Here is a 25,548-nt window from a genome sequence, read left to right as displayed (position 1 = left end):
TGCTGTGGGGTTTGTACTGTACACAGGTTGGAGCTCCTTTGTGGCTAGGAGTACCAACGTTTGCTCAGTGAGGACTATAGCAAAGATGAAGAGCTGTTTCTTTAGATCCACAAAGTTGCCTTGTCCCTGGAATCTTGCTGAGGCTTCTTCCTACATTATTTTAATTTAACAGCATCTTAATCTGAAGAGTCCTCTTCCTCAGCTCTCCTCCCCTGCACACTCCTTTGGCTAAATTGTCATCAAGATTATCTCCCATCCCCCTCCTCCCTACTTCCTGTCTTCTTGGTGCAAGTGATATGTGTTTGCTGATAGGCAGCACTGCTGTGCCAGCTTGTGTCCCATAATTAGAGCGATTCCTTCCATGAAACACTTTTCCCAAGGAGAATCACTTTTTGAGTACATCAGTGGAATGCTTTGTTGTGGTAACAAGGGTATAGCTGCCTAGCTGGTTGTAAGACCCAGTTAAAATGCACCATCAACGTGATTGTCAAATATTACACACATGCACAGGGAAGGATAGACTCAGGACCAAGCAGAGGACACACTGCTTGCTGTGAGCTGCTGTCCTATTATTAAGGCCCCAACGAATCTGGTTTCTCTGATATACCAGGAAGAGATATTTTCAAAGGCTCACAGACTTTCAGTGGGAGTAGGGCGTCTACCTCTGCTTTAAGCCTTTAGGAAGGGAAAGAAAAAACCTAGCCTCCCCAGCAATTTTTTTAAATGCTATTTTTAAAGCCATAGAATCAGGTCAATAATGTTCATTTTTTCCTTTCTCCTCCCTGTAGCAGTCCTCTGAGCAGTTTCACATTCATTCAGTGGCACCTAAATAAAGAACAGACGGTGCCCTTATCCTGCAGCTCTGTGAATAGTAGTAGAGCTAAAATGAGAGCTATTGAACTCCTGACAGATTAAATGCCTTGGAGACTGAGACACTCCAGCGGGAAAGTACTGTAACTCCAGAGTATAAATTCAATTTGTCACCTGATGAAGGTACCTTAAGTGCTCTCTGTGCCTGAGTCATAGCATCTGGAAGGTCTCATAGCAACAGTTGCTGCAGATCTCCTGCATCCTATCAGTAGAGAGGACTTAGAATTAGCATCAAAATAACTCCTACAGTATTAGCTCAAAGCTTTCAGCAAGTTTTTAAATCCTTATAATAAACAGTCAGACTATTGCATAAAAAAGACTCTACATTCTTAATATTGACTTAACCAGGTTTCTAATAAGGTTAAATCCTACTAGAATCACCCATGTAGTGGTGATATTTTTGTATCTCTTACTATGCTTGGTTCCAAGGACTGTTAAGGATCTTGCAGGGTATCATTATAGAGTACATACTGCCCTTTGATGCTGCCTTTATTCAAAATATAGCCCTTATTTCCTCATGCACAGGAGGTTGTATACACTGATAGTACACTTTCTTTTGCACCATATGGAACATTAATTGCATATCACTTATTGTTCTTACTATAAAGCCAATATACTGTAAAGGAGAGAACTCCTCCTAAAACAGAACTAAATACTTCATTGTATTTCAGGGAGGTGGATTAGAATCAAAGCCCCTACTTTTCATTGCAGGTTGAATACAAAAGTAGACAAAGGGTAAAAATTCAGAAGGGCCTAAGTGACTTAAGTTCCAAAGTCCATTTTCAAAAGTGACTTAGACACTTAAATGCAAGTAGGCTCTTAGTGAGATTTTCAAAAGCACTTAGGCATCAAAATCCTATTTACTTCAATGGGAGTTAAGCACCTAGATACTTCTGAAAATCTCACTAAGCACCTATCTGCATCTTTAAATGCCTATATTTAAAAATATGGCCAATAAGCTCCTAGGTCAGTTAGGCACTTTTTGTATTCTAGATCATATTTTTACCAAAGTCTAGTTTGTGATTCTGGTTCAGATGTAGCCAAAGCTTCACAGCAACAATAATTCTCATGAGAGTTGGCCCCGAGATGTTGAAAATCTCACAGCTGGCCTTGCAAGTTTTCTACTATTTGGAAATAAAACTACATAAAACCAGCTCATAGATATAAGTGCCATCTAATCCGTAATCTAGACGTGATTCAGCCTTGAACCTGAGCCCAAGCATAACCCTCCAACACAGATCCAAAGACTTCCTTGTCCCTAGCCCATCTCTGATAGTTTTCCATTATTTTTACATTTACTAGCAGAAAATTATCAAATAGCTTAGTTATAGAATACAAATATCCATTATATTCCTAATGGAATTTTAGCCTGAGAGTTTTTAATTGTTTCCATTATATCTTCATTGAAGATCTATTTGCAAATCCCTTCCCCAAACACAGTGTTTTCCTGTATACCGAGAAGCCAATTTTTAAAAACCTAGCTTCTATTGCTGGGTCTGTAAATTCCAGGTACAAACAATTGTAAAAGCAAATTTGAGCCTTCGGTTGTTTACAGGCATGATTAACATGCCATGGGTGTCTAAGCACCTGACTATACCTACAAATCAGTTATTTAGATTGCAAAATTATTTTAATTACTCCTAAAATCATTAACAGATGCAAAATCAGAAGCTTAGTTAAACTGAGGATGAAAATTTCATCTTAAAAGTCCACTGCCCCCCCATCACTAAAAGGTTCCTCTCTTCACATTAGGCTACTTCATTTTGCTACTCATGAATAGTAGAACCCAGAACTGTTGCTGATTTTGTGTGCACCCTTGTGGCAGGTGACCTTTTGCAGTGTGATATGGACATTTTCACAGCTCTGTGCTATTATTATTTGTGTCAGCTACTTAATTTTGTTGCCCAGCTAACTTTTCCTTCACTTTGACCTTTCTTTGCAAGCACTCAGATAATTTTCTCCTCCAGATCATTTCCACTTCTTCTTGATGCACATACAAAATATCCTAGCTTTAATTGGAGTGCAAAGAGAGCCTAACACAAATGGCATGAGTATAAAATGCAAAAGGTTGACTGCCAAGGGAAATACAGCACAGAGAGATTCACTGTACTCACTTTAAGAAGAAAAGATCTAGTTATGATGTAATGCTACTTAAATAGAATGAGGATCAGTAAATATCACTTAGTTTTGTTTTGAATGTGCAATGTTTGAGAGAATGTAGAAAGGAATCAGTGCTATTACTCAGCAAAATTATTTCCAGAAAGTATGAGGGAACTGAAGTGTAGAACAAATCACACACACAGATGCACACACACACACAGCTCTTTCACATAACTCACATTCTTAAAGCTAACACATTTGGCAGCCAAAGAACTACATTCAGAACCATTGTAAAATACTGCTGGGGATGCTCAGAGCTCTGAGCCATCGTGCTCTCTTTCTGCCTCCTCAGGAGTCGGTTTTGCTGGAGGGTAGAGTGTATATCAGCTTCTCCCCCCCTCCTCCCGCACTCCCTCCAATCTGTCTCCTCACCAGCCAACTCGACACTCTTCCAGTCTTCATCTTGCCTAGCAGGTAAAAGTCAGTGAACTCCAGGCCCAGAGCTCCTCAGAGATGCCTCTCTTCAATGCACAGCCCATCATTGCACATTCACAAAAAATACTACATTTGTTGCTCCTTTAAAGAGTCAGTGCATTTCAGCTCATTAATGTAGCTGGTATTTGACACTCTTATTTCAGTTACAGCACTGAACTGGTTTATAGTAAAGATAAAACAAGTTTACTACATAAAAAGCCATAGATTTAAGTGATACCAAGTACTAGGAAGTAAAGGTAGGAAGGTTTACAAGCAAGCAAAAGAAAAAAATACGCTTTCTAAAGGACACAGAATTACTTTAGCAAGCTGCAGTCTTCATTCAAGGTAGTTTCCTCACCAATATTCCTTTTCGAGCAATGGCTGATAGTTCGTAGCCAGGTCCTGGCTTTCCTTGTCTCCTGAGGTGAATTATAACTTAGTCTTTGTGTGTGTCCTTATATCTCAAAGTCTGCCTTTCTTTCCAGGGTCAAATTGATCCCCTGGAGTTCAGTCTGTGGTCTCCTCTAGGAGACCAGCTTCATCTTGATTAAGGTGTCCCCTGGTGTATTCCAGTGTGATGGTTCCTGCTGCAATTTTACAACGTAACTGTCCCTATAGCAATTCCCTATGCCAAATGACTGGGAATTGTCCTTCTTTCTGTTTACCACGTACATAAGTTACAATCCCACCATCACTGATCAACCATGCTTTGTTTGTATTCAACTCCTGGGCAGACCTGTTTTCTACTTTGTTCAAATACAGACTGTTAAATCCAATATCAGAAGCCATCCACACTCAGCATTATCACATACATTTCACAAAGATATTATTGACCGGTCTGTTGTGACTTGTCAAACGATACTTCACAAGGCATATTTTGTATAAATATTTATTGCAATAGTGTGTAGGGTGTGAATACAAGAGTACCTAGGGTCACACAAGGTCTGACATAATACAATTTAATTCCCAGAGAATTTAAAAGACAACAAACAGGAATCAAGCTGAAATGAGTAACACTCCAGGAAGTACACAGGTATAATGGGATGGTGTTAGCTGTTGAAAGCATGATCTGAATATCATCAAATTCTCTGGGAATTAAATTGCATTATGTCAGACCTGGTGTGACCCTGGGTACCCTTGTAGTCACACCCTACGCACTATTGCAATAAATATTTATATTATATATAAATAATAATTTTAATATTAAATTCTAATACCACAAAATAACTGGGGTTTGATCAAACTGTAACAAGCTAAACTCCATTCAGAGCAAAACGTAGCATAAAAGCATTAAATCTTTGAAAGTGAAAGCCTCACCATCTTAGTGCTGATCTATCGATGGCCCTGTGTGGGTGTGCCGAAGAGAAGGTGTAAGAAACTCTCATCATTTCACCAAGTCTACTAGGCATAGTTCAGCTATCTGCACACAGGGGCACAAAAGATAGTGACCTCCTAACACTAACCAGGCCAGAATGGGTGTGGCTATGGTCCAACCTTCCTGCGTACTGGTAAGTGCTTGCAGGTGAGCACAGTTACACCTTTTAAAAGATATAGCAAGACCTACTCCTGGTCAGACTGCCGAGCACCTCTGATCTGCATTACACAGGTGTAATAGCTCTGTCTACCATTGATGAAGATCTAGCTGTGCTTTAAAGGTTTTCAGGACCATAATATACAAGAAAAACCTAACATGAGCACCTCACAATCATTAATGGATTTTATCCTCAACACCTGTGAGAGGTAGGGAGTCATTATCCCTATTTTACAGATGGAGAATTGAAGCATGGGGTAGATTAAGGCCCAGACCACAAAAAGATTTAGACACCTAACTCCTAGTGAAATCATTGGGAGTTAGGCCCCTAAATACCTTTAAGGATCTGGGCCTAAGTGTCTTGCACAAGATCATAAGGAAGTCAGCGTGTGAGTAGGGAGTTGAACCTAAGTCTTACAAATCTTAGTGTAATGTGTATTCCAATAGCCCGTCTTCCTACCACTATGCTATAACTACCTATCCAACAGCTCTGAAAGAGAAGACAGATACACTGCTCATGTGCACACTTGCCACTGAGTAACAATATATTATTGAAAATCCCAGAGAAAGAATTGTACTGTTCATCTGAATATCAAACTGGAGAGTGGATGGCACATGTACTGCCAAGGGGTGAGTTATTCTGTGCTTTTTTCTTTCTTGCTCTTCTTTAAGAAAAACATGTAAATTCCTTTAAGGAATATTGCAGCATTTGTTTAGCTCCTGGTTTCTTTCTGCTGTTGCATAGTGAATGCATGTATCTTTCCCTCTCTTCCCCCTAAGGGGCCTCCAGTTTGAAGCATTTCTTTTTTGGAGTGCCCAGTAGATCCCTTCAAGGGTTAATTTGTGCCTGTTAATCCTGCAGTACACAAGCAGGATTTCTGGTTTTTTAGATAAACGAGAGAGTTCCGTTCTTTGTATCAATACTGAACAATTAACAGTGGCCTGAACCAAAACTGCAGGCAAGTAGTTCAACACTCAGGTTACGACAGGAATAGCACTCACAGTATCTATCCCATAATACCCTGTTTACATGGTAGAGGTTACAAGGCATAAAGCCAAACATTCTCTGCTGAGGGTGCAAACTGGCTGCAGAATCAGGTAGACATATTTTGTCACTTAACTTGACAGCTTCGTTGCAAAAAAGGTTCATTCTCAGTAGAATTAGTTGCTAAACAACTTATTTAAAAAAAGATCACAAAAACCATAATGTTACCAAGCACCATCCAGCCAATTGGGAATATCCAGTATACTCCCAATTATCCAAATAGCAATGGGAACATGGATTTTATTCAGATACTCAGGATTTGGATAATTGAGAGGGCAGGAGCCATTCAGCAGTGGATGGCCTCCCCTGCAGCCTGAGGCTTGTCCTCTGCCTCTTCCTCACAGTCCTGACCAGGGGTTTCTGCTCTGTCCACCAGGGCTGCAGTCTTCTCTGCACCTTGCACCTGCAGGAATTGGGTGTCCCCAGCCCAATGGCAGCCAGGAAGCCCTCTGCAACTCTGTCGTCATGGCCCCACTTAGTCATTCCTGTGACAGTGGTCTGCCACAGGAGCTATCCAGCAGCATGGTGGCCTCCCCTGCTACAGACTCTAGTCCTCCTCCTTGCAGTCCTGGCCCAGGGTCTCTGATTAATTACTTGAGCCTCTGCATTATCCGAATCCCTCTCTTGTCCCCAAACATTAGATACTTGCCCTCTGCAGCATGTATTTCATGCATCTCATGCTGCAGGACAAGGATGGGGTTCAGATAAGGGGAGGTTTGGATAATAGGGTTTCAGAAAAACAGAAGCATGCAGTAATTTATGAAGGAATGTTATGGCTAGGTGGAGCCCAGAGCTGCTAAAATGTTGGGCTCACACAAAACAAATTGCATCCCTGCCCCAAACTGACTTTTCCTCTCTTTCTGGTATCCTCCAGTCAGACTCTTGTCTTTTTTCCACTCCTGGGTTCTTGATCTTTCTTCCAGGTGAGGCAGAGCTGCCTCTTCCCGCAAGCAGTAGCAATCAGCTGTGTGCTGTACTGTTTCCCAAGTCAGTCATTACTCTGATAGGGCACCCTCCCACTTGAAGTCCCAGTTCCAAGGAGCCTGCCTTAATCTACTCCTGATAGAAATGGGAAACTGCCTCAAGCCCTGAGAGACAAATACCCACATCATGTATTTAATATCCGTAGATATGCCCAGCTTCCCTACATCTGAAACCTGTACAAAGCAGTGAAAACTTCCAAAGATAAGTACCCCATAGCAGCCAAATTCCTCTTAGAGCATATGTATGTTTTAAAACTTAAACACTAAGAATGGGAAGTAGTTAAATATGAGAACTTTTTTTCCCAATAGAACATTTAAACATTTCTAAATCAGATTTTAAAAAAATAATTACAAAAAGCTGTTCTGGCACAATTTTCAGCCTCTCCAGCAATGCGTGTGAATCTTTGAACACATATAGCGCAGGGCTTTTGCAAGAATGCATCCCTACAAGTTTCAGTGTGCAAATGTATAAGATTCTTTGCTAGCTGACCCTAAACATTTTATACATAAACATGAAAGGGCAGGAACAAGTGCAAAAGCATTTATTTTAGATCCAGATCCAATGCCCACTGAAGTCAATGGGAATCTTTCAATGAATCCAGTGGAAATGGACCTATGGACTTAGGTGGAGTTGGCTTAGGACCATGGTTATTGTTCTTTCTTGTGGGGTTGAATTACATATAGCAGAGCTGGTGAGAAAACAAGCCTTCCTTTTCACAAAAAATTACAAAGTTTCAAAACCTTCATGACATTTTCCTCAAATCCAATCCCGTTCAGTGAAACACTTCAGTTTCAACAAAACAGCATTTTTGATGGTAAAAAGTTGTGCTGACATGTTTTTGACCAACTCTAACAGACAGTTCTGCATAACAACAACAAAAGAGAGAGGGAGGGAAAAAAGAACTGTGATTCCGTAGGTATACAGAGAGGCCACACACAACTAGTAAGAAGACATGGTGAAATCCAGCATAGACCAAGAGATTAATTCTTTCAGCTGGGTATCAACGTGTCTCTTCTGTAACAATAAAGGCTTTAAAAGCAACCAGACAGCCAACATGTCTGACAGGAAAGCTATTTTGGGTTAGTACTATTGAAATCTGGAAGGGAGATAGCAGGATCTCCAGTAATGGAAACACTGTCTTATTAATACTCAAATTAAGTTTACTAAATATTCGTGAAATATCTGTACTCTTTGCAAAACACAGTGGTATTTTAGATTTATGCTTGCATTGTATCTAATCTGCTAATAGAGACCTTTGGTGACAGCTAGGCATGACCCAAGAAATTTTCCTGTAATAAATGGCTCCCTTAAAATGACTTGTTACAGAACACCTCACCCAAGTGGGTAGAAGGTTCAGAAAGGGGATATCATTAATAACCCACTGACATATATCTTGCTTATCGAAGTTGACAAGTTTCTCTTGCAAACTTACTGGCTGCAATTGTGAGGACATTACCTTGTTCACTTGAGATCGTGTCTCAGCAAGCACAATAAATGTTCAGCTTTCCATGCTGCCTGTGCTTGGTGCATTGAATCAGCATTTCTGGTCGTATTACTTTTCTTCTGAAAAGAGATACTTCCAGGGATGTGGAGCCAACACTTCTTCCGCAGAGCAGGATGTATAGAAACATGGAGTTATACTGGTAAAGGGCACATGACAGGAAGGAGGATTTTATTGATAGCTAGGACATGGGTCCATCTACTTAAAACTGGTCAATGTTGTAAAGTTGTAGAAGATATGCATCCAGTTCTCTGCTTGTACTAAGGTGTGCCACATCTAAAACCGCATCATCACAGTACTTTTCATTTATGCATCACCCTTCCTTTCACAATTAATCAAGGCTTATGCAGTAACATGCCTGGGAGTCAGGTATTGTTACACCCTGTTTATGGATTGTAAAGTGAGAGACAGAGATGGTGGGGGGGGGAGGTAAATGTTCAAATTTCACCCTCTATATGTGGACTCGTGCACACACATACAGAGGAACAAGTGTTAGAATAGTCATCCCCCAACCCCTTGTCATTGAGTATCTGTAAATCAGTTGTACTCCATCCCAAACAAATGAAAGTGAAAGTAGTAAAGCTTTAATCCCAGCCTCCATCAAAGCTTTTGTATGTGAGTGACTTTATTTTTGACAGATACACAATTAACACTGGTTGGAAGCATTTGTGCTGGTATCATTTAAAATACTATTATCACCATTATGATTAGTAATAATAATCGTTTTCTAAAATTGAAATAATTACACTGAACAAAGATAATGAGATCACTTTATTGGTTTACTTTAGTCCTACAAAGTGAACTTTAGTTATTTGTAGCTGGGTTTTAAAACTCAAACAAGTGCTCATAATCCCAGTTCCACTGTGTGCCAGCTACAAGGAAGGAATGCTTTTATTTCCAAGGGCAGTAGTTTAGCTCTCTGTATCTTCCGCCATTCTTTTGAGCTCACTTCTGCCATCCTTACTCACACAGAGTAGTACCTTACTCTACAAGAAGTCCATCTGAAATCACTGCAGCAATTTATGTAGTAAGGGACTAAACCACATTATGTAAAAATTGTCAGAATCTGGACCCTTAATTATAAATGGTGTAAATTGTTGCTATAACTTTCCTACCACCAAGCAATCAAATTGCGCTGCTTGTTCTAGAAGATGGGAGAATGGTGATCCAGAAGAAGTGAGCAAATAAACACATTCACCCCCCTGTCTGTGAACTGCCCTAATATCTTAAGTCATTGTTATGGGAAGGTGAACACCATTTTAGTTGTGACAATACTTGAGAGAGTTTAGTTAAAGGTGAAGAAATCTTTTAGGGGCCTCCTTTCCTCCCTCCATCCCTTTCTAAAAGAGTTATAAGGAAATTTTACCTTAGGGTAAGGGTGCCTTAATCAGTTTATTTTCAAAGTATCCTCTGAAGAGATCTGTGACAAACACAGTGGCCTGTAAAAACCAACAGGCATATTCTGATTTCACACCTTCCTAAATCAAGAGCAAATCAGTTACATCAGTGTAAAAATGATGTAAGTGTGAGGGGAATCAGGTGCATCGCTATAGGAAATATACTGTAAGCATAATTTCATTTTAATATATATTCTGTAAATATTGTTATGTAAATATATTATGCTTGCAGACTTGAGAAAGAAATTGAAGCTCTGGAAAGAGAAGAGATGAAAATCTCAGTTAATGAACAGGCAATTTTAAAGAAGCTTAAATCAGTTGAGAGAACAGCAGAAGATATCTTAAAGGTTGGTGTTACAACACTTCAGAAACAGGATTCTTTAATTCATTATTATAACAAATAGATTTTAGTAAAGAGGAATTGAATGGATCATGGGACTGATAATGAGATATGAGGTATTTCACCTCAGTAGTTCAAATCTAACACAGAAGAGTGACCAAAAGATTACACCATCCAATGGCTACATGATCTATATGGAAAGAGTTTGGTAGTTTCAGCCCATTACTCGATGGAAAAAATATCTACAGCACATCACAAAATCGCACATTGCAATTGGCAGCTTTGCAGGCAATCTCAGCAGAGAGGGCAAGGAATGAATAACGAGCATGGACACTGAGCTACCTAAACCCTTGAGATGGTCACTCCAAGCAACTATATTGTGACAACTATCTTGTCTCTCTAGTATCCTGGGACTGACAAGGCTACAGCTACACTATATTGTGCACCTGTCATAAGTGCACGTACAATAAAAATCTTATGGTACCATTAATCATTGTCAGCTATGCTGACAAAATGTCAATAGCATTTTTTAAAACCTTCTTATCTCCCACTTGAAATAAAAGAGAAGCCTTAACCCATAACTTCAGGAAAACCCTATCTAAACAGATTTTCAGCAATATGCGTGAAAGTCAACAAACTTGGGGCCAGATTGCACAACACTTGCTCCTGCAAATAGACTCACTGACTTCAGTGAGACTACTCACAGCCATAATTGCCCTGTGGCTTTGTCAGCTCCTGGGGAAAAGGTAATTCCTAAAGTTAGGGCCCTCCACTAAGAACACCCTGTCCTCTACACTCCAGATGTACAAATCTATGGGTTGCTCTCTAGTTTCATGTGAAACTACAAGAGAGGCCAGCAGGAGCCAGACTCTAAGGAGCTAAATAAGGCATGCTGGCAGAGTGGAGTGGGAAAGCTTGCCCCACAACTGCAACTGCCCTGTTGAGAGGTTATTTCTGTTTCTAGGTATCTTCCAGTTCAAACTGAGCTACACAAAAACTTAAACAGTTGTGCAGTAAAAAAGTCTCTTGTGTTTTGAGTTAATTTCTTAAAACTGCAATAATCACATATCACTTTTTGTTGCTCTTTCTTCATAGTCTGTGAAGGCAACTAAAGCAGAAATTCAAGAAGGTATGTTCAACCAAAGCATTTTATCCTAAAAAATAGTAATAATAATAATGTTTGTTGCATGAAGGCAATGAAAAGTACTCTGGATCTCCTATTTATTTATTTTTAGCAGAGACAGTGGACTACATATATACCAATATACCTGACCTTCCAAAATCCTTCAGACCTTCTGCACTGAAAAGGGCAGGACATGCAGGAACTGAGAATGAGGAGGAAAACAGAAGAGGTACAGATTGGCAGTAACTCTAGAAAGAGTGCAGATTTGCAATGGTTCATAAGCCTCTTAAAAAATTAAAGCTAACTTATTTAGGGAAAGAATAGAGAGACTACAGATAATAGACCCAATTCTCTTCTTTCTTACACACGGTAACTCCATTATAATCAGTTGCGTGGCACTGCTGTATAACTAATGTACCATTAAAAATGAGGGCCAATGTTTTCTAGCACTTTCATCCGGCACTTACTTACTGTACTTGATGTAACCCCTATCTGGTTCTGATAGTAGTCCACATAATGCATTTTCCATGAGCAATTATGCCTGCTGAGTAACCCAAATCTAACCATCCCCTGACCTCCACAAAGCTTTCTATCTCCCACTGTCTTCAAGACTGAGACTCTACTCCTGCATCGTATTACACTCCCTCGATTCCCATTGACTCCCACTGCTCAGCACCTTGTAGGAGTTGGCCTCATGAGACCAAGTTTAACCTGGCTTTCTCATTTGGTGTTGCATAATGGAGCCTCAAATAGCTGATTTTCTGTCAGATGACTCCCAACCAAAATGTTGTTTCTTAATATCTTCAAACTTAGAAGAGGGCAGCAGGGGATAAAGTGGAGATTCAATCTCGGAACTGAGATCTGGATTCAAATTACAAGGTTGACTATTTTCGTTATACTACTGAACCAAAAGCCTAGGTCTGAGTGCATGCCTCATTCTTTGGTGCCTTAGACTCAGGATCCAAATTCGGTGGTGCAGACCAATCTCTGCTGAAAATTGGACTACGAGATTTGACAGTTTATCCAAACCATGTATCATAAGGATAAAATCTAAATATTTGTTGCAACTACTTTGTTAGCAATGTTAAGTTCTTGTTTCTCTTAACAGCATTGTTTGCCATGGAAATTAAAGTTGAGAAAGACATGAAGACTGGGGAAAGCACAGTTTTGTCTACAATACCTCTTCCATCTGATGAGTTTAAAAGTACAGGAGTAAAAGTCTATGACGATGGTAGGAAATCAGTCTATGCAACATGGTCCAATGGCAGTTTAACACACAATGGCATAGATGAGCTTGCACCTGTTGAGGTGGAAGATCTTTTAAGAAAAGCAACTGAAAAAAATGCTAAATCTCCTACAGAGTATCATGAGCCTGTGTATGCAAACCAGTTTTATAGGCCAACAACTCCCCAGAAAGACAAATTAGTTCCTGGACCAAATTTGGAAAACACTGTTAAAAAAGAGACTAATGAACTTGGCAATCGTCAAAATGAATCTTTCTATAACAAAGGCAACAGGCAACACAATGAAGAAAACGGTTTTGATCTTCCCAAATTAGCACTTCCAAAGTCTCCCTCTCCAGGGTCTCAGCAAAAAGAGGGAAAGGTACACATTAGTCCAAAACCCAGGATAATACATAATGATGAAAGAGGAGTTCTACAAAAGGATTTGGAAGCCTATCAGAAGACAAAAGAGAGTCATTGTGAGGTAATGTTTATGAACTCAGAGAATACCAGTGAAAAGTCTCCTGTCGCTCAGAATGCTGATGAAGATGTTAGGTACAGCATTGTTCAAGCTGTGCCATGTTATGTGGATGATACAGAACCTGTTACAATGATTTTCATGGGTTATCAGCATGTAGATGATGATGATGATGAAGCAGCAGCAGCAGCAAACAAAAACTTGTCCAGATATGATGGAATTATCCATGCGGAACTGGTTGTCATTGATGATGATGATGAAGAAGAAGAAGAAGGAGACAGCAAATCTGAGAGACCGTCATATCATCCTGTAGGCCATTACAGTCAAGTTTACCAGCCACCCAACAAACAAATAGCAGAAGTTCCACAGAGGATCCCAGAGGGCAATCTAGGTGGAAACATCAATAAATCATCCCACAAAAATTCTATATCACTGCAAGAACAAGAGGAAAGTTTGAGCTCTGCTATGTACCATACTCATCTCAGTGGCCAACTACCTGGAGATGGTACAGAGGATCCCTCATTAACAGGTAATAAAAAAGGAAAGTCATGTTACTGCTGTTCACTCATGTAACAACTGATGGCAACACTCTTTTTTCCTACTAATAATCCTTACCACTTTCCCATTCTTCTGCTGTTTTATGGACAATTACACAATTATTGGCCTATGTCTTTACTCTTTTTATTTGTTAACATATGTTAATCTGATTTCTTAATACTGTGGAATACTTTTTTCACCTTCAGAAATTCACTAGTTGCCATATTTTGAAATAATGATCATTTTGAAAATTAATCTCCAAAAATCTATTTCCATAATGTTCAAAGTTGGTTCTTCTAGAAATGCCAATTTAAAATCCTTCTTTTGGCATATGATATATAAGAATAGATTCACTTTGCTTCTGGGTTACTAATAGCATGGCTTCTTACACTATATATCTCCTTATTGGAACATATCTGTGCCTGTGTTCTAACTACTTCCTGTATAATCTAATTTATGCCTTAAATTAGAAAGACTGTTTAGCAAGCAGCTTTACATTCTTCTTGATCAATTTTGCCTACCTTGCCTTGACTATGTTTATGCACATTTTAATATTTTTTCTAGCCTGATTTATTTAGATATTTTTATAATTTTTAAATTATGATAAAATGTCATTTTCCTGTCTGTATGTTAACTTCAGTCTGTCTGTATTGTCTGTCTGTCTTTATTTATTAAAATACTTTACTTTTTTCTAATCTGTTAACATATACAGCCTTGCACTCTTTAATGCAAAATTTTATTAAAAATGTTAAAAAGAAATCCTCAAAGAGCAATAGTTGTCTATCAAAGTAAGCTAATATGTTTTATATTTATACTGTAATTTAGCTATCAGTGAAATATATCTAAAGAATAAGAGAAGCATGTTTCCATCAACTAGTAAAGGTTATATTACATTTAAAAGAAAAAGACATCATAATATACATGTAACTCAATGTATTCAATTGTGTCCTGATCCTGCACCCCACTCCCACCCTCCAAAATTCCCAGTAGTTTTGATTGCAGTAGATATGCAAGATTGGACCTTAGCTAACAAGCCACTGGTGATCTAGCAATAGTTAGAATATTAGGAAAGGAGTAGCAATTTAAAATGTATCTCCAAAGGACATGGATACTTCATTGTATCAAGCTAGCAATTTCAAGTAATATTGCCTGAATATCACTGTACTTGGAGAAGTTTCTGCATAGCTGTTGTGAAAGGATGCATTCACTTAATTCATGTTGTCATGGTGCATTCATGCACCATGCAGTTAGAAATTTTAAAGTTTATTTTTCTTTCACTTTCAGAAGCTGAATTTCTTTTGGCAGATAGAAATACACTCACAGGCTGGTCCTGCCTCATTTTAACAGTAAACTAACAATTACTTCAGCGGGAATAAGGCAAGCCTCAAATGTAGTAAAAACATAAGAGAATCTGCTTCATTCTTTTAAACCATTTTTATCTTTGAGTAATTCTACTGATTTAAAAGTTGTGTGAGAGAGAGGAGAAACAGGTCATTGGATGTAATCCTGGTCCCGTAGACATCAATAGGAGTTTTGTCACTGACTTTGATAGGGATAGAATTTCACTCAGTATGTGCAATACTATCTCTAACAATGTATTTTAAAAGTTCTCAGCAGAACATGGAACAAGGTCACATCCCTCTCCTTCCCACATCTTTTTGTCTCCACCCCTTGCCATATTAGATGGTGGAGAAAGCCAGGAAATGACTAATTTTTTCCAAATAGCCTTGTAGTCATACTGCTAGCTCTAAAAAGGAAACAAAAGCAGGAAAACCTCTTATATCCAAAGTAACAATGTATTACAAAGGGCTACTGCTTAGAGAAAGAAAAACTGTTTACAAATCAATAATTCTCTTGACTCCACTACCAAATTCATCCTGATAACGCCACTGAAATCCATGGAGTTACACCAGGAAAGAATCTGGCACATTACTGTTAATTGTTATCCTATTCCAAGCTCCTGTTTTATGTTTTAGACAAGTAACTTTGGGTCAGATGCTACATGTAGCATAGAGAGGAAAACAATCAACTAGGCTCTGGAGGGTTGAGGAGCCAACGGTTGCATGTGCACATGAAGAACATGTATCAGGGGCTCTGCTAAAAATGAAGGGGAAGTGGATGGCAAATTAGACTAGGTCACAGATGTCTTATGGCAAAATTAATTTGAAAAGAATCTCCAGAGTAAATTGCTGTAGAGGTTAATGCTAGTCAGGGTCAGTTCCAAGGCACATGAGCCATGTTCTTTGCCTATGTATATGGGGATCCATGGGTTTGAACCAGAGTTTCCTACACATCCCCATGCAGTACTAGAATTGCAGAACAAACTCATCCCCTTTTCACCTGGAAGCCATCTCCCTGAGAATGGTGATGTACTCAGGACACCAAGGTACAGTTGCAGGCTACTGCTTCCATAGGGTCTAGCCCTAGGATTACAACTTCAAATTTAAAAAAAAATGTACTAGAACATTTCATTTTACTTCCAGCATGTGAATTAGGGTCCACAAATGTTTGCATAAGCCAAACACCACTCAGGGAGAGGCAAAGCACTTAGGCATAGGCGGTGAGTTGTATGGGCTCATGGTGCCTATGCTCCATCAATATTTAGGAACATGGGCCCGGCTCCACCAATGTTTGGGCTTACAGTGCTTTGGGGGGGTCCCATGCTTCAGGGGGACTCAAGCTCCTGGGCAGCCTGGGGGATTAGCAGGGGGCCTGGTACTGGTAACAGCAAGTGAGCCGGCCCCAGCCTGCTCTGCTGGCTCCTGGTGTCACTCGGGGAAGGGAGGGCGCAAACTGGAAAGAGGCAGGGCAGGAACTTGGGGGAAGGAGTGGAGTGTGGATAGGGCGGGGCAAGTTGGGGCTGGGTTGCTCACTGCAGCTGGTGTCAGGCCCCCCTGGACCCAGCATCCCCCTGAAGCGTTGGCCCCCTCAAAGCATGGGGCCCAGGGCAGTTGCCCCAGTACATCCTATGGATGGGTCAGCTCTGGGTCTAGGGCAGCCTGGGGACTAAGCAGGGGGCCTGGCACCAGCAGCAGCGAGTGATCTGGCCCCAGTCCACCCCTACTCCACCCCTTTCCCAAGCACCTTACCTTGAGCGATGCTGGGAGCCAGCGGGGCAGGCTGTGGCCGGGTTGCTTGTTGTTGCCAGCACCAGACCACCCTGGACCCCATATCTTCCTGAAATGCAGGGTCCAGGGTAGCTGCCCCAGTCCATCCTAGGGATGGGATGTCTCTGCCCAGATCCCACATCCCCTTGAAGCACAGAGCGGTTGTCCCAGTCTATCCTATGGATGGGACAGCTCTACTTGGAGATGTTCTGGGCACCACCAAAAATGATACAAACCTGACACCCATGCACTTAGGGTCACACAAACTAGGAGGAAGGGGATGAAACAAATAAAAAATATTTATGCTGAATAGCAGGAAAATCTCCTACCAGTGACCTTTAATAGGGTGGTAGAATATTCTATCAGGAGAAGTGGTGAAGTCTGGGCCTTCTGGCAGGGAATTGGAGTGGATGAACTAATGTTTTCCTTACTTATTACTTTGTTGTGAAGGGGAAACACAACTGACGTGCAACTACATTCATGTAGAGGAAAACAGTATGCAATAAAAACTCAATAGAGAAGAAAAATGTGTTCTACACTATTTCTGTAAAGCAAGGGGCAATGCACATCCAGGTAGTCAAATTACGTTTTTAAATCAAGTGCTTAACTGATCATTCTTCCAAACCATGATGGGATTCATCATCCAAAATTCCTAGATCTGAAGGTGGTAGCCACAGAGCCTTCGGACTTTGGCTTCCCCAAAGCCTAATCCATACTGTGGTCTGCTGAGCAGGTTTTCCCCATAGATGTAGAGTGTAACCTATGACTAGCAATAACTTTCAAGTTTAATATGTACACTCAGGGGCTCCCCAAGGACACTTGTTGAGCCTCATAAGTCAGATAACAGATGACTAAATCCTCAACCCCACTTATCTTGCAGTAGACAGAGCTAGGCAAGGGGGGGGGTAGGGGAGGGAAAAAAATCTGTGACTAGCCTTTTTACTACAGAAATTTTCTTCAAATAAAGTTGTATATCATTGTTTTAGAAAGAACCTTAATATTTAATCACCTGTGTTTCCCTTGTAACTTTGAAATTAGTTACAGCGCTCCAGTCACAATTGTAATTAGGCCCTTAGTACTTAGAAACTACATTACCGTGACAAATTGAACTTGGGGTAAGATTGTGACATTGCTGCCCCACTCCTACTCCACTGTGAACGGAATCAAATCTTTTACATATGTTAATCCAAAAGAAACAGAGAAGCTTCTAAGTGTTTAAACTAGGGCTGTCAAGTGATTAAAAATAATAATTGCAATTAATTGCGCTGTTAAACAATACCATTTATTTAAAATATTTTTGGATGTTCTCTACATCTCCAAATATATTAATTTCAGCACAAAATACAAAGTATACAGTGCTCATTTTATATTTATTTCTGATTACAAATATTTGTACTGTAAAAAACAAATAGTACTTTTCAATTCACTTAATGCAAGTAATTTAGTGCAATCACTTTATGATGAAAGTTGAACTTACAAATGTAGAATTATGTACAAAAAATAACTGCACTCAAAAACAAAACAATGTAAAACTTTAGAGCCTACAAGTCCACTCAGTCCTATTTCTTGTTCAGCCAATCACTCAGACAAACAAGTTTGGTTACAATTTGCAGGAGATAATGCTGCCCGCTTCTTGTTCACAGTGTCACCTGAAAGTGAGAACAGGTATTCACATTGCACTGTTGTAGCCAGCCTAGCAAGATATTTACATCCAAGCTGATAACAAGTTCTGCTCGATAACAATCCAATGCAGTGCAGACTGATGCATGGTCATTATCATCATCTGAGTCAAATGGCACCAGCAGAAGGTTGATTTTCTTTTTTGGTGGTTCAGGTCCACATTGGAGTGTTGCTCTTTTAAGACTTCTGAAATCATGCTCCACATTCCATGCCTCTCAGATTTTAGAAAGCACTTCAGATTCTTAAAAACCTTGGATCGGGTGCAGTAGCTATTTTTAGAAATCTCACATTGGTACCTTCTTTGCATTTTGTCAGTTCTGCAGTGAAAGTGTTCTTAAAATGAACAACATGCTGAGTCTTCATCAGAGACCACCATAACGTGAAATATATGGCAGAATGCTGGTAAAACAGAACCAGAGACATACAATTCTCCCCAGAGGAGTTCAGTCACAAATTAAACACTTTTTTTTTTTAAAATGAGCATCATCAGATAGCATGTCCTCTGGAATAGTGGCCGAAGAATGAAGGGGCATATGAATGTTTAGCATATCTGGCATGTAAATACCTTGCAATGCCGGCTACAAGAGTCCCACATGGACACCTCTTCTCACTTTCTGGTGACATTGTAAATAAGAAGTGGGCAGCAGCACCTCCCCATAAATGTAAACAAATTTGTTTCCTCTTTGCGATTGGCTTCACAAGAAGTAGGACTGAGTGGACTTGTAGGCTCTAAAGTTTTGCATTGTTTTGTTTTTGAGTGCAGTTATGTAACAACAACAAAAATCTACATTTGTAAGTTACACTTTCATGATAAAGAGGTTGGACTACAGTACTTGTATGAGGTAAAAAGAAACTCTTACCATTTTACAGTACAAATATTTGTAATCAAAAATATAAAGTGACCAGTGTAGTGTGTTGTAATTGAACTCTATATTTTGAAATGTAGAAAAATATCTACAATTTTAATATATGTCAGTTGGTATTCTATTGTTTAACAGGGCAATTAAAATCGCAATTAATCGCAAGTGTGATTAATGAGTTAATCGTGTGAGTTAACAGCAATTAATCAGTCCTATTTTAAACTAAACCACTAAGTGAAGGCCATAAACAAAGTTTAGTTTAATTACGCATGTTTTCTTTTAAACTGGTCACCTATCCAATCAAGAACCATACCAGCTGTTTGCCGTGCATTAAAGCGATAAATAAATAAATAAAGCTTTGAAATTTAGTCCACTTATCTCCTAAAAGTGTTAATGGATTCATTTTCTGTACTGTCTCTGCTGTGAAGTTACCAGTACTAATCCATTCTACTAATTTCTATAATACTAAAATAATGCTTAGTCTGTTGGATCTAACCATTCGGGTAAGTGCATTCTTCCTTATTCTAAGCAAAGAGATTAGATTCAGAAGCAGAAAGCTAATCATATTATTCACTGAGGTTTTCTGTTCTCTTTTCTATCCACAGCTCTGAGGATGAGAATGGCAAAGCTGGGGAAAAAGGTGATTTAACAGTTGGAATGACATGGAACTAAAATTTAGGCTTTGTTAATCAAAAGAGAATAAAGTCAAGGCTTCCTTTTCGGCTGTTTTTTCTGGACTTTAATGTTTTGCTTATTCTAAAATGTAAATGTGAATTACATATTACACATATGCAGCCCTGTCCCTCTGCAGAGATCCAGTGACTTCACTAGGATTCTCCCCAGACATAGGGGGGTATCTGCATAGATAAACAGTGCAACTCAAACCCTGGAGTCCTTACACCTAAATAAAACTACTACTGATGTCAATAGGAAATTTGCCACATAAGAACCTGTCAACTTTGGCCCTAAAACGAACACGCGCACACACACACACACACACAGAGTAAAGAACAACAGTTGCCATGGAGTACAGCATGGATAAGCAATTAAACACCCCCTGAGGAAATTCCAGTATTCAATTTTCAAGGACATGTGCACACACTTGAAAGTGAACCAACCTAATTGAAGATGCTATTGCAATGTATTTCTAGTGAAAGTTTATTAAGTTATGTTAAAAAAGCAGCTATTTAAAGTAGAAATATGATGGAATGTAAATATGCAGAGAGATTCCCATAGCATAAATGGATGTAGCACCACTGGACTCCGATGGATTGGTAGCAACTGACAACAGCTGAGGACTTGGCTCAAAAAATGTTTTCATCAATAATTACAATTCAGACTGTAGCTTCCTATCAGGAGGCTCTCTCAAGCCAGCTGCAACCCAGCAGGGATGTAAAAGCAAATCCAAATTCTCTCTCATGAGGTGGTAACTGCCTGTCACTGTGCCGGCTGTGGGTGGGTATTCCATAGCTGTACTCCTACACAGCCAGTGAGCAGGCAATAGCTAGTGCAGAATCTGGTGCTAGACTTAGGTGCAACTCACACAAAAGCACCCTGTTGTGCTTGGCAAGTGCGAGTCTGGTTATTTAGCTCCCTTGCTGCCCCCCCCCCCATCCAGTGAGCTGTCATCATACCTGACACAGACACCTTCCGAGATACACACACGCGCATTTAATATGTAGGGCTGCAAAATCTCAAGTGTTAGAACTTGGCCAAATGCAGGAAAATGGACAAATAAAACTGAATAAGGTTTAAGCTGTTGGGTGGCAGTTCTTTTCCACTTGGAAGGAGAGAAAACAATGCATCTTTAGTAATCTTCCATTCTCGTATTACTTTGCTTTTCCCTTTTGTCTGTTTTCTCCCTCTAATCTGACCACCCTGTTCTTCTAGTACCACATTTGCTCTCTCTCAGGCATTTCCATCCTAAGAAGATGGAGTCCTTTCCTTTCTCTGTATATTAAGTACTGTAGTTAAGTATTTTCCCCACAATGTAAGGAAAGTGCTCCAGTATTAATGCCCAATTTAAATATAGTTCTGACCTGATCCAAAAGTCGGTCAACATAAACATTGTACCATGCATTTCTCATGAATTCAAGCAATGCCCTAATCTCAGGCTGCCTGTGCTGCCACAGCTGGGGGACATATGCTGCCCCTACACCTGCAATACCTGTGGCCAGACTATCAACAGCAAAACAATCACCAGCATTAATTTTTCAGCGGTAGCATAGTTTTTACAGTGACTTCTCAGTGCATCACTAAACTGAAGGGCAGTGGGGGGAGGGAAGCATTAAAAGACTCGGATTTTCCTTGCTACACCACCACTAAATAAAGACTTTTGGAACGTAACCCTAGTGAAGTTGTACAAGTGAAAATATAAACTCTGTAAACCAGTCGCAGTCAGTTCAACCATGACCTCTTATGTAAAGACCAGTTTCACTATGTATATCTGTGAAATACATTCAATTTATTCACCCAATTATCTAATATTTTGATATTATTATAAGCAACTTCTTCAGGCCAATTTCTTTTTATTGACTGTCTTTTGTACATAATCTCCCACACCTTGGCCCCCTACATTTACAGTTCTAAAAATTGAAGAGGGAGAAACAAAACCCCAACCACCTGACTTCATGTTATTTGAACAAGAGCGCCACATAGTGTCACAAAAGCTGAAGTGAGCAGGAAAGAGGACAAAACAAACTTTGTCCACTTATGTATCCCTGATAGCTTCAAATCCAAAGAGGAAGAGGAAATATGGAGTAATTTTTAATACATTTTCTCCAGCTGGTACTTTTTGGCAAGAACAAAAAAGGTAGCAACGATGCAGGAAGTCACAGTGACTGGGAGGAAGAAATCTTTTCCTTAAAGTGCACTGTACAAGCTACCACTGCATATAATTTTAAATTAAAGTTCTGTTAAATAGTTTTCATAGTCAAGAGAATTGACAGTGTCCAGCACCTTTATAGCATCACTTGTGGGTAATTTCACCACTTCATTTTTCCTCTAAAGTAGATCAAGGTGAAATACTGCTTCAGCAAAAGGAGTTTTGCATTAAGGAGCAAACTCTGGTCCTATTGACTTCATTGGGAACAAGATTTGGCCCACGAGTGAGTTTACACTGCACCTCGGAATCCTTGGTTTCCTCTTTGGGAATACTGGAGGGTGACAGAACTTCAGCATAATAGATTACAGAAGAAATGACTTCTAACCAAAGCCCTGATCCTTAAACCCTAACTCATGGGAACAGTTCTGTTAACATCAATCACACAATGTAAGTGGAACCAGAATATGGCTTTAAAGGAGAAATGTATTACCAGAATGAAACTATTCTAGTGATTAATTACATCTTGTGTCATAATGAGTTGGAAGGAAGGGGTTCTGCTCACCTCATTAGAGTAGTCCCACTGAAATCAATTGGATTTCACACAGGAGTAAGGAAGCAGGATTTGATGCTGGTAGTAAAGTAATATAGTATATTAAACATGAAATGATGGCATGGAGGAAGTCAAAAATCAGTATGCCTAATTCTATGCTCCCTTACACAGGCAAAATTCCCCTGGACTTCAGCTGGGAGTTTTGATTGTGTCATGATCAAAATCAGTCCCATAGAATTAGTTATTTTGATCGAATGTATTTTAATAGCAAGATATAGCCTTAAAGATACAGCCCAACAATAATTCACCTGCCTTTATTTAAAGCTATATTACCAAATGACTGGAAAGGAATACTAGTAGCTCTCAATGGCTCTGGAAATAAACCTGCTGCCATGGGATGGTCCATCAGTCTTTAAACAGAGTTATAAAAAAGAGGAAAGGGGGGCAAGCTCCAGAAAACATACCTGAGTAGTGTTTTGTACTCCTATTTGTGCTGAGCCTGGTCCAATACCCATTGTCATTAATTCAAAAACTACTATCTTCACTGGGTATTGGTCAGGCCCATTGTGCAGAGACTTTAAACAAGGAGCACCAAGCGATAACTGTTAGCAGAATGATCCAGTTACTTTTTCTCTCTTCTGAGACTAGCAAGTTAGTCTCACTATCATCATCATCTGGGAAGGTGACATGAGCAGCAATCCCTGGAAGCCCTTTTGGGAAAAGCCAGTAGTGCAAGAGATTAATAAAAAAAAGAAACAGATCTTTAAGGTTTAAAAGTTGAATAGGTTTTCTTTTGTAGAAAGGAAATCTTACACAATATTTTGAAGTGTCTTTATCCCACTAAAAAGACAAGAGAAACTTTAATTTCAAAAGTACTTATATTAATGTTCTTTAAAACAAACAAAAAAACCCATCAAGACTGTGTTCACATTTCCATGACAGAACAGACAATGTTTGAGGTATCAGAGTACGCGGCACATACAGCTATCAGTGTAAAAGTCATGCAGAAGAACTCAACCTTGATAATTAAACAAGAATAAAAACCCAGTGAAATGTCTGGTTTGACAGCTTTTTTCTTCTCTCCCGTAAAGAAATACATTTGTATGCAGAGTCCCTAGTGACTTTAGATCTGATCTGCTCATATGACAGTAGGGTACTAGTGGTCCCCAGGCTCCTGAGATTGGGAATCGATCGCAATGGAATATGGGGATTTCCAAACTCATCTCTCAGTATAGTTCCTGCCATTTCTTTCCATCTGTATCCACACCTAGAGTTTTTGGTAAGTACTTCCTCTTTTTGCTTGATTTTTTTGTTTGTTGTTTGGTTGCCCCACTCCCTCCTTTCTGCTGGTGGTGGTTCTTTCCCATTCCTACATGCACTTGAAGGCTATCATTGCTGCCCATGAGGTTACTGATCAACAGTTGGGGCTGAAACACATGTTAAGATGGTTCAAGATTTTTTTCTTCTTGGCTCCTCCAGAACTAACAGCCTGAGCCCGTAGCCCTCCACTGAGCTGCTCCTTTAACCAACTACATTAGTAGGTACCCGATGGAAGGAGTACAGATGGGTTATACAGGAGACAAAAATCCGTAGCCACCACTTAATCCCTATCTATGACAAATGCCACAGCTACATCATGCTTGCTAAGAGAGTGGAGGGTGGATAGGTCTGGTTTCATATACCTTTCTTCATCCCATATCTCACCCCATCACAGCTAGTCAGGTATTCCCTGGTTAGCAAAATATTCTGTTATAACATACCTAGATCTTTATGCTTTGAAACATCAGGAGCTAGAATAAAAGCATGAACGGAAGCTGTTCAGGGTTCATAAGGGGTATTATTGCAGTTATACACTAGTAAAACACTGCTTATCGAACGCTTTGACTATAAAGTTGGCAGAGCTACTGCCACCCCTAGACAAACCCACAAAACAAAAACCAAAACAAAACAATTTAAAACAAGAAGTGGAGAGAGTTGCTTTTATCTAGCCAATATTGCTTACGGGAATCCCTTACTGCTCAAAGTAGGGAGAGGCACAACCCCTCTCCCCCTACACAGTCTCTAATATTTCTGTGCGTATGAAGCAAAAAGGTCATTCTCCTGTTGGATGGACACGCTAATTCAAAAAGAGCTGTGGGAAAGCAGCTTCTATCAGGTTAACCAGGAGGTCAAGGAAACTCTACATTTCTAACAGTACCATGTTTAACCACAAAGAGATGGAAGAGATATTTTTGACTTAAGTGGCCAGAAGACACTATGACTATGTAGACACATTGCGGCGTAGTTTCACTAAAAGTTTCTCATAAAGAATTTGCAGTGAGTCTTCTCTTTATATTCTAAAGATTTTTTTAAAATCTTGTGACTGATGCAAGTAATGACAAAGTTACAGGACTGAAGCTCAGCCCAGTTTGTGTGGTATATGGAACTGCTCTTAGAGCAGAAAATGTAGGTTTTGCATTTAATTGCAGAGAAATATGCCCATGTAATGTAGTCTTGGATGCATCAGCTACTGTTTGTGACAATCATTCTGAGCACAGATATTTGGAGTGCACAATACAAACATCACATACTTTAAATAAGAGCCATTTAGGCAGTACATTATTCATAAAGCAACATGGTAAACTGAACTATATGACAAGCAGATTTAGGACTCGTCTATTCAGTATTCCAAATAATGTACATGTAGGTACAGAGAATGACAACAAAAAGTTCAAAACAGTGATTTCCACCCAAACCAACCAGTAGTTATAATTATACCGTCTCAGTCTACACAATTCAAAACAAGAAGTTAAGTTACTGGGTTAATAAAAAGTTACTGCAGTCCTTATTCGGAAAACACTCCCATAAAAAAAAAAGATAGTTTGGGCCAGACTGCAGGATCAGTCTTTAGAATCTAAACATACATTCTCTCTGTTGATGATCAT

At 39.6% G+C, this 25,548-nt stretch overlaps 1 protein-coding gene and 1 long non-coding RNA gene across 4 annotated transcripts in view; one reads left to right on the top strand and one right to left on the bottom strand.

Annotated features, from left to right (window-relative positions):
- Nucleotides 1-21,005, top strand: part of PALMD (palmdelphin) — a 70,668-nt gene extending 49,663 nt beyond the window's left edge. For all 3 annotated transcript variants that reach the window (XM_050960967.1, XM_050960969.1, XM_050960968.1), the window contains exons 5-9: nucleotides 10,135-10,249; nucleotides 11,338-11,371; nucleotides 11,481-11,594; nucleotides 12,474-13,595; nucleotides 19,856-21,005. In XM_050960967.1, the coding sequence (XP_050816924.1) occupies nucleotides 10,135-10,249; nucleotides 11,338-11,371; nucleotides 11,481-11,594; nucleotides 12,474-13,595; nucleotides 19,856-19,899 (1,429 nt within the window). In that variant the 3' untranslated portion in view covers nucleotides 19,900-21,005. The remainder of the gene's footprint in view (nucleotides 1-10,134; nucleotides 10,250-11,337; nucleotides 11,372-11,480; nucleotides 11,595-12,473; nucleotides 13,596-19,855) is intronic.
- Nucleotides 21,006-23,483: 2,478 nt separating this feature from the next.
- LOC127054791 (uncharacterized) lies at nucleotides 23,484-25,547 on the bottom strand. Its single transcript, XR_007775330.1, has 2 exons — nucleotides 24,662-25,547; nucleotides 23,484-24,034 (listed from the first exon to the last, which is right to left on the bottom strand). It is a non-coding gene; the product is annotated as an uncharacterized LOC127054791 (long non-coding RNA).
- Between the last annotated feature and the right edge of the window lies 1 nt (nucleotide 25,548).

Source organism: Gopherus flavomarginatus, chromosome 7 (genome assembly GCF_025201925.1).
Source record: "Gopherus flavomarginatus isolate rGopFla2 chromosome 7, rGopFla2.mat.asm, whole genome shotgun sequence".
Lineage (NCBI taxonomy): Eukaryota > Metazoa > Chordata > Testudines > Testudinidae > Gopherus > Gopherus flavomarginatus.
Note: the sequence above shows the minus strand (reverse complement) of the source record. Positions and strands in the feature narration are given on the sequence as shown.